Source organism: Vipera ursinii, assembly GCF_947247035.1.
Source record: "Vipera ursinii genome assembly, chromosome: 9".
Taxonomy (NCBI): Eukaryota; Metazoa; Chordata; class Lepidosauria; order Squamata; family Viperidae; genus Vipera; species Vipera ursinii.
The window spans coordinates 24,243,607-24,259,052 of NC_139523.1; the positions used below are offsets into that span (position 1 = coordinate 24,243,607).

At 49.4% G+C, this 15,446-nt stretch overlaps 1 protein-coding gene across 2 annotated transcripts; it reads right to left on the minus strand.

Annotated features, from left to right (window-relative positions):
• Positions 1-9,386: 9,386 nt before the first annotated feature.
• AP2S1 (adaptor related protein complex 2 subunit sigma 1) lies at positions 9,387-14,847 on the minus strand. Of its 2 annotated transcripts, XM_083370074.1 has the most exons (5): positions 14,718-14,847; positions 13,186-13,335; positions 11,424-11,537; positions 10,939-10,998; positions 9,387-10,047 (listed from the first exon to the last, which is right to left on the minus strand). In XM_083370074.1, exons 1-5 carry the CDS (start codon positions 14,718-14,720, stop codon positions 9,946-9,948), a joined length of 429 nt encoding a protein of 142 aa, XP_083226200.1. In that variant the 5' UTR covers positions 14,721-14,847; the 3' UTR covers positions 9,387-9,945. The 2 variants fall into 2 exon arrangements, with proteins under 2 accessions (XP_083226200.1, XP_083226199.1); XM_083370073.1 differs by lacking the exon at positions 14,718-14,847 and having other exon boundaries at positions 13,186-14,517.
• Positions 14,848-15,446: the final 599 nt, after the last annotated feature.

The following is a 15,446-nucleotide window of genomic DNA, read 5'->3' on the forward strand; positions in this document are numbered from 1 at the left end:
CTTCCTGCCTCCACTGGAATCAGCCAGCTCAGTGAAGGGCCAGAAGTTATGTTTCAGGCACACCCCAGCTGTCTTCTGCAGAAGTCCAACAGGTAGAGTCCCTTCTTACTGGTGGACTCCTGCCTTATTTTCCCCAATGCTTGTAGAGATGGGATTACAGGTCTCCTTTAGCCTGGCACCGTCTGCCCATCTTAGAGGTTGAGAAACTGGCTTAGATTTTAGGGGTTGTCAGGTTCCGCAGCGATATGTCCCAAAGCATCTAAAATCTCATAAATTTGGGAGATCTGTTGCAATAAAGGGCTATTAAACTGTTAGAATACCGAGGGAATTGGAGATTTAAAGCCCAAAATTATTGGATTACTATTATCCAGCTGTCCTTAACCAGGCATTAACTGTAGACCGTATTCTAATAGCAAATTAGCATATTAGAAAAAAACCCACTTTTACACACCGCAGGTGATAAAGATTGCGTAGTGTGAACAGAAAAATCAAAAGATCTACATTTATAGTCGGTTACCACTGATTGTTTACAGAGTCAGAAAGGCAGGTCAGCCACAGACTGTCTGCAACCTACATATAGTACAATAAAAAAAAAATACAATAAAATTTAGACCAATCGTGACCCAACTCGTAGATTGCTATTAAACCGTGTAACCATTTAACACAAATCCGCCCTTAAAAATTCTCTGCATCGTCTGTCTATAACTCAGACGTTACAATAACTCCCTTTGTCCTGGGGGGAAAAAAATAAACCCAGTAAGGAAATATTTAAATACAAACAAATACAACTTACGATCACAATTGAGCCCAAAATTTCCGTTGCTAAGCAAGACAGCTGTTAAGCGAATTGTGCCCCATTTTACCACCTTCTTGTTGTTAAGTGAATCACTGGAGTTGTTAAGTGAATAACAGGGTTGTTAAGTGAATCTGGCTTCCCCATGGACTTTGCTTGTCGGACGGTCACAAAAGGGGAACACATGACCCCGGGATGCTGCAACCGTCATAAATATGAGGTTGTTGCCGAGTGTCGGAATTTGGATCATGTGACCCTGGGGATGCTGCAACGGCCGTAAGTCTGAAAAACGGCCATGTCACTTTTTTCAGTGCCGTTGTACCTTGGGTCACTAAATGAAGTGGTGTATGTTGAGGACTAGCTGTACTCCGCAAAGTCTGCTAGATTTTCTAGCCATTTTTCTTTCCTCTTTGTTCTCATGACACCAAACAAAATAAGGGAGCCACAATGAGTCGTTTTCTCGTCTCTTTACAAGTATTTTGCCTATATTAAAACCATCTGCTGGCTTACATAAGGGACTCATTTACGTAATCGGTAATTTTAGACCCCCGGATTCTTGGGTGTCCCCATGAGGTTTGCATAAGTGGACGGAAAAATGTTGCCTGACTGCTACGGCCTCTTTTTCCATTGCTGTCCCAAGCCTCTGGCTTTCTGTCTGCGTTCTTCCCGTTAATTTCCTCCTAGTTCAGAAGAACCGTTGATGCCCTCAAAAAATACCCCATCTGTCTTTGCTGGAAACAAAGGGAGAGGTTAAGCTTTAATTCGGATCCTGAAGGACCATGATTGAAACAGCAATTGCCTGCAAGGATGGGTGTTGTCATCCATCACAACATCCCCAGGGCCACTTAGTCAGAATTCAGCGGCTTGGAACCAGCATGTATTTACAACGGTTGCAATATCCCGGGGTCACATGATCGCCATTTGCTGACCTCCGACAGCCAAGGGGGGAAGTTGGATTCGCTTAACGACTGTGTGATTCACTTAAAGACTGCTGCAGTGATTTGCTTAGTGAAAAAAGGTGGTAAAATCAGGCTGTGACTCATTTAGCGACTGCCTTGCTTAGCGATTGAAATTCTGGTTCCCCCCTTGCGGCCATTAAGTCGAGGGTTGATTTAAAAGATGTTCCTGGGATCCTGCCAAGCTGGCAGACTCCAGACTCAGCCCTTCGCCAGGCTGACCTCTGTCTTCCTCTGGGGGGTGGGAGGGGCGGTCACGGAGGCTCTGAACTTTGTGACTCGTCCTGGGAAAGATGAGTCGGCAACTGTGTGCCTCACAAAATCAGCGATGCACAAATAAAACTGTCGGGGAGAATTCTTCACTTCCTGATTGGATCCCAAGGCTGATTTTTGCTTAAAGGTTTAAGGGTTGCTCTCCAACTGGATCACTTCCACCATAGTCCATCCAGAGAAGTTCATCAAGGCCGGCGGTCGGGCAAGTATTCGGAGGCCATCTGAGCAAACTTTGGAATTTACTACCCCAGATTTGATGCTGGCTAGCCTGGCTTCAAACCTGGGTTGGACCAATTGAGAATAACAGTGTCGGAAGGGACCTCGGAGGTCATCTAGTCCAATCCCCTGCTCAAGCAGGAGACCCCATGGCAGGGATGTCCAACTTTGGCAGCTTTTAAGACCTCTGGACTTCAACGTGGCTGGCTGCGGAATTCTGGGAGTTGAAGTCTACAAGGTTGGATATCCCTGCCCTATGCCATTCCGGATAAATGGCTGTCCAGTCTCTTCTTGAAAGCCTCCAGTGATGGATCAGCCTTCTGTCTGTTACTTCTTGTCCAGAATAGAATGCAGAATAACAGAGCTGGAAGGGACCTTGGAGGTCTTCTAGTCCAGCCCCCTGCTCAGGCAGGAGACCCTATACCATTCCAGACAAGTGGCTATCCAGTCTCTTCTTGAAAGCCTCCAGTGATGGAGCACCCACAAGGTCTGGAGGCAGGTCGTTCCACTGGTTAACTGTTCTCACCGTTAGGAAATTTCTTTTTGATTCCGGATTGCTTCTCTCCTTGATTAATTTTCATCTGTTGCTTCTTGTCCTGCCCTCAGGTCCTTTGGAGAACAGCTTGGCCTCTTCCTCTTCTTTGTGGCAGCCCTTCAAATATTGGAAGACTGGTATCATGTCCCCCATAGACCTTCTTTTCGTTAAACCAGACATACCCAATTCCTGCAACTGTTCTTTGTATAATAAGTTTATTTCTGCTCTCAGCTGCAGTCGTTAAGTTGAGGATTACCTGTAGGAGCCGTTTCCCAGGTTGGTGGGAGAACTGTTAAGGCCAAAGGAGAGGAGAGGAGAGGAAATGGGGTAATCTTTCTGGGAGATCTTTTCTGCAGTAGATCTTCTCCAGGTGGGAAAATGCCCAGAACTCCCCCGAGGGCCCTGTGTGTCTCCCCGCCTGCATTCTGACAACAGTTACGCAAACCCTTGTAATTGCTGGCTTTGCCTTCCCTTCCGGGACAATCTTCTCTCCCTCGGCAGGCAAGCCATGGCAAGGATCCTTTGTGTGTTTTTCATCACAGGCCCCATCACTGCAGGAATGTGGCTGGCCTGCCAAGCCCCCCCCCCCTCCGGCTTCTCTTGAGCGCCTTTGCCTTCTAGGGGGGGCAAAGGGGAGGCGGAAATTCACATTTCAAGCAGGACTTTTGATCCCAGGCGAATCGGGACCCGTTCGCTCCATCGCTGCCTGTCCGTGCGAGCGAAAGAGAGAGATGCTTGTGGACAAGGGGTGCTGTTTGCAAGGGCGGGGAAGGCATGCCCACCCCGGGGGGGATTAGGCCAGGGAGGGGCTCGGGCTTGCCTGGATGTGGGCGTTCAAAGGATGCAGACCGCCAGCTGCCAGCCTCAAACGGCCAGGCTCTGGGCTGCTCACAGCAAGAAGCAAACCTAAAAGAAAAAATAGCAACCAATGGTAATAATAATGCAGGTGATCATAGGATAAAATGTAGGAAGCCTTCTCGACAACTCTCCCTGTGGAAGGGAGGGGGAGTTTTGCAGCATGTGGAAGTGTAACCTCGGAGCGTGTGCAAAGTGGCCCCGTTCTTTTTTTTTGTCTTCTCCCCTCCTCCCCCTCTGCCTCCTTCCCTTCTACTCCTCCTCCTCCCTTCGCTTCCCTTCCCCTTCTCTTCCCCTCCCCTCCTCCCCTTCCCCTCCCCTCCTCCCCTTCTCTCCTCCTCCTCCTCCTCCTCTGACCAGAGATGCCCTTTTGACTTTTCACAACCATCAGCTGCCAAGCGTCTGAATGTCAATCACAGGGCAGTGCAGATGCCTCACTGGTCGTAATCCTGAAAAACCGTCAAAGGTTCCTTTTTTTTTTGGTGCTGTTGCAACTTTGAACCGTTACTAAACCAACTGTTGTAAGCCAAGGACTCCCTGTATACAATATCTATATAAAAAGAACAGCCCTAAAGGTCTCCATGCGGGCAGAAGGATACTGGCCGGTCTCTCTTGGGGGCCGGCATCTGGCAGTCTCCCCTGGGGGGGCCTTTGCAGTCCCAGAAGGGACCCCCGCAGCTGGCTGGGCCACCAGAACCGGCGTCAGTAGATGCTGCCTCTGCTCTTCTCTCCCCAAACCAACCGAGAGGACAGAGAAGCAGCTTTGGCTTCCTTCTTAGGTCGAAACACACCCGGGCACCTTTCTCACCTGAGGGCCTCGCTAAAGGTCAGCTCCTGGCAGAGAAGGAGCCTTGCCACGTCAGCCTTTCGTCACCCCCACCGGCTCCTTTGCCTGCACAAAAGGTATTTGCTACCTGTGCTTGGCCTGCACCTGACCTCCCTCTCCGCTGGGAACAGGTTGGTCGTTCCAGCCAGTGCCTGGCTCCGGGTAAGGGTTGCCGACCAGCCTCTGAGTGCTCCGGACACGCTGTTATCGCTTTGCGCCAGCATTAAATGTTCAGGGTTACCACTGTGTCAACTCACAACTCACGCGGTGACTTATTGTCGTTCTTGCTGGGTGTTGGTGGCTTAGGTGGAAAGTTTTGGGGGATGCTGGGTTTGCCATCTTGTTCTTCCCTCTTTCCATTCCCCAAGTTGATTGGGTTTTTTAAAAAAAAATATTAACAAAAAGCAAAGAAAAAATTCTAAAGGAAGGAGAGGAAAATGGAAAAAAGAGAGGAAGGAACAGAACTATTCCAAAGGAATACTTACGGAGCAATAGAAGAGAACCTTTGTAGCTCCGGGTTGAACTGAGGGGTCCTTGGTGCTCTCTGAGCTTGGTTGTTTCCTTGCAGACGTTTCATGACCCAACTAGGGAACATCATCAGTGCTAGAAGGCAAGGGGGGGTGTGGAGAGGAGGAGGATTGTGCGGTCCCTGGTGCTCTCTGAGCTTGATTGTTTTCTTGCAGACGTTTCATGACCCAACTAGGTAATATCATCAATGCTATTAAGGAGGACTGTGGGGTCCTGGGCGCTCTCTGAGCTGGGTGGTTTTCTTGCAGACGTTTCATGACCCAGCTAGGTAATATCATCAGGGCTAAAAGTGGATGGGGATTGTTGCTCTTTAGGACAAGCCACTTGCATAGAAATGGGCAGCAAATCTTTCTCAGGTCTCCGGGCATCTCTTGTAAAGCCCAGCCCTGAGGCTGTGCAGGCGGTGCTGTTTAACCAGCGCTACCCCTGCAAAGCTCAGTCTTTACTCTAGTTTGCAATACTTTATGATGACAAAGATCCCAATAAAAGTTTATTACACGTTTCATGCTTGTTTTCCTAAACGCTGTAGAGCAAGGGTGTTCAGCCTCGGCAACTTTAGGGCTTGTGGACTTCAACTCCCAGAATTCTGGGACCAGGAAGTCCCCAGGTCTTGAGATGGGCAAGATTGGACCATTGCTATACAATTTCACCGCATAACACAGTCAAAAGGGGGGAAAAGAGGCAATTTGCCCAACAGGAGCTGTTCTCCCCTCCCCCCCCCACCAACTAAAGGGTCTCCCCAGCCAACATTTTCTCTTTGGGGTGCTCCTAGGAGGGGCACACTTTAGTTTCCATATGCAGAGCGGCTGCCGATTCTCCCTGGCAGGGAATGAAAGCTTAATCAATTCCCCCCAGGGAGGCTGGTTCTGATGGTTAGGGGAGTCCAACAAATGCCTCTTTCCTTTTTGTTTTTTTTCAAGGTTTCCCAGATGCAAATTCGGGCTTCCTCTTCTGCTGCTGCAACCGTCTGGGGCTGCTGTTATTTTTTTCCTCGTTGCATCAGCCGCTTGAGGAAGTGGCAGAGCTCAGGGCCACGACAGAGTCCTCTCCCCTTGCATCAGAAGCTGCAGCCCCGGAGCAAATCTTAGAAGGTAGAATCCTAAGGCTGTAAGGGACCTCAGAGGTCTTCTAGTCCAGCCCCCTCCTGCTCAAGGCAGCAGACCCTTATACATTCCGAACAAATGGCTGTCTTTTCTTGAACACTTCCAGCGATGGAGCACCCACAGGTTCCGGAGGCAAGGCATTCCCCTGGGGAATTGCTCTGTCAGGTAATTTCTCCTTAATTCTAGGTTGACAGAATAACAAGAGTTGGAAGGGAACTTGGAGGTCTTCTAGTCCAACCCCCCTGCCCATAGCAGGATTCTCTATACCGTTTCAGAAAAGTGACGGTCCAGTTTCTTATTGAAAACCTCCCGTGACGGAGCACCCACAACTTCTGGAGGCAAGCGGTTCCACTGGTTAATTGTTCTCCATTGTCAGGAAATTCCTCCTTAGTTCCAGGTTGCTTCTCTCCTTCAGGGGCTTTGGGGAATAGCTTGAGCCCCCTCTTCTTTGGGGCAGCCCCTGAAATAGACACACTGCTATCATGTCAACCCTGGTCCTTCTCTTCACTAGACCTACCCAATTCCTGCGTTCTTGGTATGTTTTAGCCCATTACAATCCTTTAGGTTGGCAATCCCTTTCTTCTAAGGAAACCCCCGATTTAAGGTCTGGGCATCTTCCTGGGATGGTTTCTGAAACACCAGATGGCCTGTCTTAACTTAGCCTAACCTAGCCTAGGGTGTTGTGTGAATGTGGAATTTGTCTTCACCCCAATGCAGGGCCATCTCTTCCTCTGGGCTGCTTTATAGGTGTTTCCCTTCGGGACGGAAGACTTCGGATACAATCACAGGGCCTGCAAAGTCTGGGCAACCACACCTGCAACGCTGCAGGTGTATACAAATCAAAGCTTTGATCGCAGCATCCAGATCACGAGCCCAGCACAGCCGGCGGTTTGGGTCCTGCTTAGCAAGTTGTGTAAACAGGTGCAGGGGGGGCCAAGCCAACATGCAACTCCAGGCAGTTGTGGGTTGACAAGCCACGGTTTTGCAGGCTGGACAGCGCCTGCACAATTTCAAAGAGTGGCTACATTTCCACCATCGGGGAGTTAGGAAAGGGTGTCCCGTTTCTTGGCTGCTGCACCTGAGATCTTGGCCTCTTGTCCCACGTCATCACTGAGTTGCTTTGCCAATAAGGCCGTGTCTGTTTTCAGGCAGAACCGGCCCATCAACAAGCATTGCTGCCTGGCGTTGGACCTTGCCAGGAAACCGGGATCAAGGGGGCCCCCAGTGCAGTCTATCTCCCCTTGTCAGAGGGCACCCCTGGGGGACCTTCCCTAAACATGCAGCTTTAAAAAAAATGCTTGAAAAAACACCCAGATCACAGAAAGGCTCCATCTACCCATGTCATGTGTGTGTGTGTGTGTGTGAGATCTATTCATATTTTAAAACTGCCCATCTCCCTCACAGAGGAGCCCTGTGCAGTGAGCACAAAAAAACCCCACATTATTTATAAAGATATGCACGACTGCAGGACTGGAATTTTAAATTGCGCATTTCCACACCTGCTGATGGGTGGAGCACAAGCCTGTCTTGACTTCCTAGGAAGGGCCTTTACCAGGGGCATCCCCTTCGCCCACAATCACTTCCCCAATCCGTTGCCCTGCAGAGTGTTTGGCCCGTTGCCTCTAGAGCTCAATCTCAAGGATGTGTGGACTTCAGCTCCCAGAATTCCCCAGGCAGCAAGAGGCTGGGAGTTCTAGTCCTGCCTTAGGCATGAAAGCCAGCTGCGTGGCTTTGGCCAATTCCTCTCTCTCTCTCTCTCTGAGTAACCCAGTTTGCTGAGTTGTTGCTGTTGAGGAGGAGGAGGAAAGAACGTTATGCAAGGCTGCTGCCTTGTGTTACTCATAAAATTATTGCTCATAAAGTAATAACGGCAGGATAAAAAATCAAATCAATAAAATAGAACAATGCACTAAATCAAGAGCAAATGCAGCTCTGCTTGGCCCCGAACTTAAACCCAGACAATCTTGGCTTGTTCAAATCGTGGCGATTGGGTGGGATGCGTGAACCAGGCTGCAGGAAATCCCAGTGATGGGCAAAGGACTAAAAAAGCGCCCCCTGGTGGCCACTGATCCTCAACCTGGGCAAACTTGGTGCAAGGAGAGAGCTGGCCAATTGCAAGAGAACGCTTTAGCTTTGGCCACCCTCCTCACTACTGCCAGAGGTTAAGGCGGAAGGCAAATGGAGGCAATTTGCCCTCCCGGAGCCATTTTACAGCCAAATGTTCCTGCTGATCCAAAATATCTTTGATAGATGCACAGCAGGGTCATTCTGACCTCAAAGAGTCTTAACAATTGCTGGGTGTGCATGCGAAGACGTGACACGCCTGTCTGGAGTAAGGCTCACAATAGCAGGTTCCTTCTCACGTGGCCCACCAGGCATCTGTTATCGAGAGAGGGGTGAATTTTGCTTGAGAATTTCAAATAAAATTTTATTTACTGACTGTGGGAAAAAGACCACTGTCTTGCCAGGAGAAAGTCAGAGTTTGAACCGTGTCTCCATGATCCACGTAACCACTGATCAGGGTTTGGCCCATCTATTTTTCTTTTGTTTTCTTTAAATATATTATTTTCATCTTTTATAATATTGTTTTGTAAGGTTGTAAAGCTGCCCAGGTCGCATGAGAATGAGATGGGCGGTGAATAAATTGCATATTTTTACTGAAGCCTAAGCAAGGAAACCAGCGGGACCTCTGGGATCTTACAGCAGCGCTGCCCAGCCGTGCCAACTTATAAGATTTGTGTCCCGAAAGTGTTTTTTCAAAAGGCAACTGGACTTTTGTTTTTCCTTAAGATGTTTCGCTTCTCATCCAAAAAGCATATTCAGTCCTTCAACTCCCAGAATTCCTCACTCAGCCTGTTTCATGCTGGCTGGGGAATTCTGGAAGTTGAAGTCCACCCATCCTAAAGCATGCCGTGGGGAGAATTCTGGGAGCTGAACCAGCTTAAACGTTCCTGACATTTTGTTCGTTTATTTCATTATTAAATTTAATTTAGGTTGAGCCACTCTGCGTTGGACTATTTAACATGGAGAGCACAAGGAAACCTGGTTTACGGGGTTCAGTAAGGGGAGAGAGGCCTGCACGGAGTGACAGACTATCAAACTACGGAATGGGCTCATAAATTTTGCTAATGGGCAACTCAAGTACTCCCTTTTGCTTAGCAGTTCTTGCTCTGGCACATACAAAACACGAAACAAAACACAATAAATTGAATTTGTTAGATTAATCAAGGTGAACACGGGCTGGGGAAGCAGCGCCGCATTGTTCCTCCAGAAACAGGCCCGGATTTAAATGAGCAACTTTCTCTCTTTTTGGTGTTAGATGGATGGTTTATTTCAAGACATCACTTTACTGGCAGTTGAATTGCTCAAATCCACTTATTACAGGTGCCTGTACTCACACACACGTACTCAAACACACACACACAAGAGACGTGGTCCCTCTTCTGCAGATGCAGCAGCACAAGACGTTGACATGGATGGCCAGATGGGGAGGGGGCAGCAGACCAACAATAGGGTGGAGAGCAGGGGGGTATCAAATGACAAGGGGTGGGAGAAGGAGCTCTCTCCCCTTCAACCCCCCCCTTTTTGAGCAAAGAGGCGAGCCTAACCACCCAGCTCTCCCTCCTCCACATGGACCCCACTTTCCAGGCAGGGGGGAGCAACAGAGGAGATACCCCAATGGAGACCCCTTCCCCCAAAACCGCTTGCTCCCTGCCAGCCTTCAGCTCTGGGTGATGGGGTGAGCAAGTCTCTGATTCGGGGCGCTGGAGAGGAAGAGGGGTGGGGCTGGCAGGAAGCGGCAGGGACTGAAGAGGAGAAGGAGCCCCAAGGAGGCCATGGAAAAGCCCCCCCCTTGCAGATCATTCCAACGACTGCAGCATCAGGAGCTGCTTCAGCACCTTCGTCTGGCTGGTTTCCCGGATTTCTCCAGCGAGAAACATCTCGTCCACCACCGTGTAGACCTGCAAAGGAGCAGAGGGGGCTGATAAAGTGGGGGGAGGGGGGGCAAAGAGAGACCACCCAGGATGGCTGCCGGCCGCGGAACAGCCTAGCACAAGTCTGTCCCACTCGCTCCAGTGAGGCGGCCCTGAAGATGAGCAGCAAAGAAATATATTGGATAAATCACAGGTCTATTTCGGCTCCTGTCGGCTGAAGAATTTCAGCTGAGGAGTCCCAGAACAGCTTTTTCTGCCATGGCCCCCACCCTCTGGAATACAGGCAGTCCTCCACCTACAACAATTGAGCCCAACATTTCTGTTGCTAAGCGAGACAGCGGTGGAGTGAGTTTCCCATTTTTGTGACTGTGCTTGCCACAGTTGTTAAATGAATCACTGCAGAGGTTGAGTTAGGATCACGGTCGTTAAGTGAATCTTGGCTTCCCCATTGACTCTGCTGGTCAAAAGGTCGCAAAAGGGGATCACGTGACACCCCCCCCCCCCGGCTACTGCAACCATCATAAATACGAGTCAGTTGCTGAGTGACTGAATTTTGATCACGTGACCCCAGGAGATGCCAAAAGAGCTGTGTGAAAAATGATCGTAAGGCACTTTTTCCAGTGCTAGTCTAACTTTGAACAGTCACTGCATGAAGTTGAGGACTCCGTGTATTCCCCCTCGGGCGGTGAGGCCGGCCCCCACCCTCTTGGCCTTCCGAGAGAGCCTTAAAATCTGGCTCTGCTCTAGGCTGGGGATGGCCGACGGGGTAGGCAGAACAGCAGAATTAAGAGAATAGCAGAATCGGAAGGGACCTTGGAGGTGTTCCAGTCCGATCCCCGCTTGAGCAGGAGATCCTATGCCATTTCAGATAAACGGTTGTCCAACAACCTCTTCGTAAAATAAGTAACGAACTCCCACCTTGTAGAAGTTGAAGACCAGGTCGAGCTCGCAGACGTTGTGAAAATACTCGTTCAAAACCTGAGGGGAGAGGGAGGAAAAGGCCGACTGAACGTGGGACTCCAGCCTTGCGCACGAGGCGGGCAGGAAGTGGGACGCAACCCCAGCAGCCATGAAAGGCAATCATGTGACACACACACACACACACACACACACCGGGACGCTGCAGCCGTCGTAAATGTGAGTCAATTGCCAAGCATCCAAATATAAATCACGTGACCACAGGGATGCTGCAGTGGTAGGAAAGACAGTCATCAGTCACCTTTCTCAGTGTCACTGTAACTTGGAAAGGTCACTAAACACTCGCAAGTCGAGGACTAACTGTATTACTCTTGCATCCACTTATCTGGAACGGTAGAACTTCCAGAACCGCTGCACAAAGACAGATGTTCACTGGCCTGTGAGGGAGACAGGCCCGCTTTGCAACTGGAGAGGCCCACACTCACCTCCACAAAGTTGTGAATGGCCTCGAGGTAAGCTAAGTTGTTGTCGTTGACGTCCACACAAATGCAGAAATAGAGCCCAGCATAACGCCGGTAGATGATCTTGAAGTTGCGGAACTGGGAGAAAAGACGACAAACCGCCATCAGGGCAGAGGAAACAAACACAGGTCTGTCAGAAGCAGGACGATGCCGGTCGAGGGGGAGGGGGAAGGCTGGGCTTATCTGGTGATTCTACCCCCAGACCACGTTCCTCTTCTCAACACGAACAAACCTGCTTTATGCAAATCAGCCGTTTGGTCAAATGGCTGACATGTAAAGATGGGTTTCACCAGCCTTAAAAATGCTTATCCTTCTGTCTGCCGGCTTCTATTTATCATACGGCCCATTCCCATCATATTTCAGTACAAAAAGGAACACGGGGACAAAATGCAACACATAGAATTACTGAAATCTTAAGAGGAAGATGACAGACACGTATATCTAAGTTGTAAATACAATTTTGTTTACTTGACTTGTCACAGCCGAGAAATCAGTCAAAAAAATCTCCATTATCTGTTTTGACACTGTCGCCATGTCGGAGAGTTTGATTTTGGGCACCACAGTCACAATTTGCCGATGGCATTTTGTCATAATGGACGGCCTGGTAGATGCGCAGATACCACCTACAAATGTCTGCTGGCTTGAGAAGGGTTGATCAGGTCTTCTAAAGCTCTGTGTGTGTATGTGTGCGTCTCCAACCTCGGCAACTTTACGACTTATGGACTTTAACTCCCAGAATTCTGGGAGTTGAAATCTGTAAGTCTTAAAGTGGTCAAGGTTGGAGACTAATGTTCTAAAGAACTGGCTTCTCAAGAATTTGGAGCGTATGTTTTAGCAAGAAACCCGAGGCTGAAAGGAGGAAGTGAAATCCTGAGAAGCAAAAGGGGGTCAGGAATTCTCACAGAGGATTCTAGTCGGTAACTGGAACTCCTAAGAGTAGATGCGTTCACTTTCACACAAGACAGAAACCCTAAATTCAATTCTACCTCCAGCTTCAATTGCCTCAGTCGAGTGAGCGCTGAAGCTAAGCCATCTCGGGAGGGCTCTCCCCTTCCCCAAATTTAAATTTGATTTTAGTTTTTGCCTGCAGACAGCACATAAGATCCTGTCACCCTATAGAGTGGGAGTAAAGGGCATTTCATCTATCTGTGTTGGTCTTTCAACACTTCCCTTGTAGGTCACACTTATCACAGAGAGTAGAACTGCCCTGGTTTGAGAGGGAGATGCCTTGAGGCCATCAGTTTGGTCTAAAGGTTAAGGCGCTGGCCTAGAATCCAGGAGGCTGTGAGTTATAGTCCTGCCAGCTGGGTGACTTTGGGTCAATCACCAGGAGATGGTGAGTTCTAGTTCCATCTTAAGCATGAAAGGCAGCTGGGGGGCTTTGGGCCAATCAGAAGGAGATGGTGAATAGCAAATAAAATAGAGCTAGAAGGGACCTTGGAGGTCTTCTAGTCCAGCCCCCCTGCTTAAGCAGGAGAACCTATACCATTTCAGAAAAGTGACTGTTTTCTTAAGTGAGTTCTAGTCCCGCCTTAGGCATGAAAGCCAGCTGGGTGACTTTGGGCCAGTCACTCTCTCACAGCCCAGCCCACCTCCCAGGGTTGTTGTTATGGGGAAAACAGGAGGAGGAAGGATTATTATGTATATTCGCTGTCTTGAGTTATTTGTAAAAATAATAAAGGCAGGATAAAAATCTAATAAATAAATAAGGCCACAAAAGCACTACCTCCACAAAATTAGTGTGCTTCGCATCTCGGACGGTGACCACTGCATGCACCTCCTCGATCAGCTTCTGCTTCTCGTCATCATCAAACTGCATGTACCACTTGGCTAGGCGGGTTTTGCCAGCCCGGTTCTGAATCAGGATAAAGCGAATCTGTAAAAGAGGATCCACAAACAGGCTGCCTGTAATCCAGAATCCAAACAGCATTCAGCTACAAGCAGCGAGAATCTCCCACTTGCAGTGCAGAACTCCTGTGGGTGCTGGGATCCTCCAGCTAACATCAGGAGTTGTTACAAAACAGTTCTCTTTGGTCTCCATTTAGCAGATCTAATTACTGCCTGCTTCCTCTTGGCATCTTTGGCTGCACGAATTGCACACTGGAGAATGGGGCATTTTTCCAAAGGACTGCAAAAACCTTGCTAGCCTGACCCCATTTTTGCTTAGCTCCACTTTCCAGCTGTGGAGCTAAGATAGAGAAGTGACCCAGCCTAATCAAGAAAGCCAGCCCAGCACAAACAGCAAAGGCTTGTGATCTCTTCCAGCACCGAACAAGACATGTTTTCTTCTGATTCCAGGAATAATACAAGCAGTTTTATGTCCTGGTTAATCAGGCAATCTCCGCATCACAAGAGTGTAGAACAGCAATGGTCTGTTTGCCAAATTAAAAAAAAAAGTCAGACGTCAAGGAAATTTTCACAAGATAGATAATCCTCCACTTACCATCCATTTAGTGACCATTCAAAGTTACAGCGGCCCTGAAAAAGTGACTTATGAACAATTTTCACCCTTATGACCGCTGCAACATCACATGATCAAAATTCAGACACTTGGCAACTGACTCTTAATTATGGTGGTTGCAGTGTCCCCTTCTGCGACCTTCTGACCAGCAAAAACAATGGGGAAGCTAGATTCATTTAACAACCGTGTTACTAATTTAACAACTGCAGAGATTCACTTAAGAGCCGTGGCAAGCAAAACCACTGAACCACTGTCTTGCTTAACAACAGAAATTTGAGCTGAATTGTCGTACGTCGAGGACTCCCTGTAGGTTGGATTTTAGTGCCTCTCCTCCTTTTCATCACGCTAGGAGCTGGGCGGGTTAGGGTTAGGGCGCGCAATATCCCTAGCAAAATACGGTTAGCCTACCTTCCAGGGCTGTTGTACAGACCCAGAACTGGATTTTTTTTGCCCCTGGCCCCCTTCTGAACCTCATTTACCGCGGGGATCCCCCTCAGAGTCTCTGCCGTTTGACAGATTTTGTTATAAACGGGAACGATGTTTAATATTTTGGCTGCTGGGAAGGGGGGGGGATTGGGGCAGCCAGGGTTGGTGGCCCCTAGGAATATGGCCTCGTCTGGGAGGGGACTTAGGACCACGCGAAGACCCCCTACTCGCCCGCCCCCGACCAAAATAATGGCATGATTAGGGCTTATCACGACAAGACACTCACGCACCCCGTTCTCCCCCCGCCTGGCAGCCCCGCTGCTTCAGTGACTCCCCCGCCTCCTTTTAAAGAGACCCCCGCCCCTCCTTACCATGATGGCTCCCGAGCCCCCCTCCTCCTCCTCCTCCTCCTGCTGCCCGCAAAGCCCCCGGGAAACGGCTTCAGCCCCCCGACTCTATTCTGCCTTCCTAGCGGATATTCGATAGGGCGGCTGCCAAGCGCTCAGCCCGTCGGGAGTTGTAGTCTAAATGCAAGAAGGAACCGGAAGAACGCCCAGGAATGAAACACTCCCGTCAGGCCTCGCGCCAGCAAGGAGCCTATAGGATTGTTTTCCAAGCCGGGCGGGCCACGCGACGGCTGCGCTGCATGCCGGGAGCTGTAATTTCTCTGGGTTGGGGGGGAAAAAAGTGTGCCGGTTGCTTCCAGTAGGGGGAGTCCGTGCTCCGTGATGCTCGCACGAAGCCGGGGACTCGTGTGGCAGAAGAAAGCTGAGCGAGTGATGCCTCAGGCGCTGCCTGGGCTGGACTTTAACCCCAGGCTCAGCCGGGCCTTGTAGGCCCAAGGTTTCTGCGCCCTAACGCAAGAGGGTGCTGTGGTCTAGAGGGAATAGGAGACATGCTTGGAAATACCGCAGTCACCCTGATGGACCTCTAGCTTGAGAACTTTCATAGGACAAAATAATAATAATCTCAAATAATGGAGGCAGATGGTTGTAGAGCATCTCCTGCCCCAAAGAATTTTTGTCAACCTAAAGGAGGAAAATTTGGTTCACCAAGGATTCAAGCTGCAAAAGTAGGCCAGTTTTGCATCCTAAGCAAGC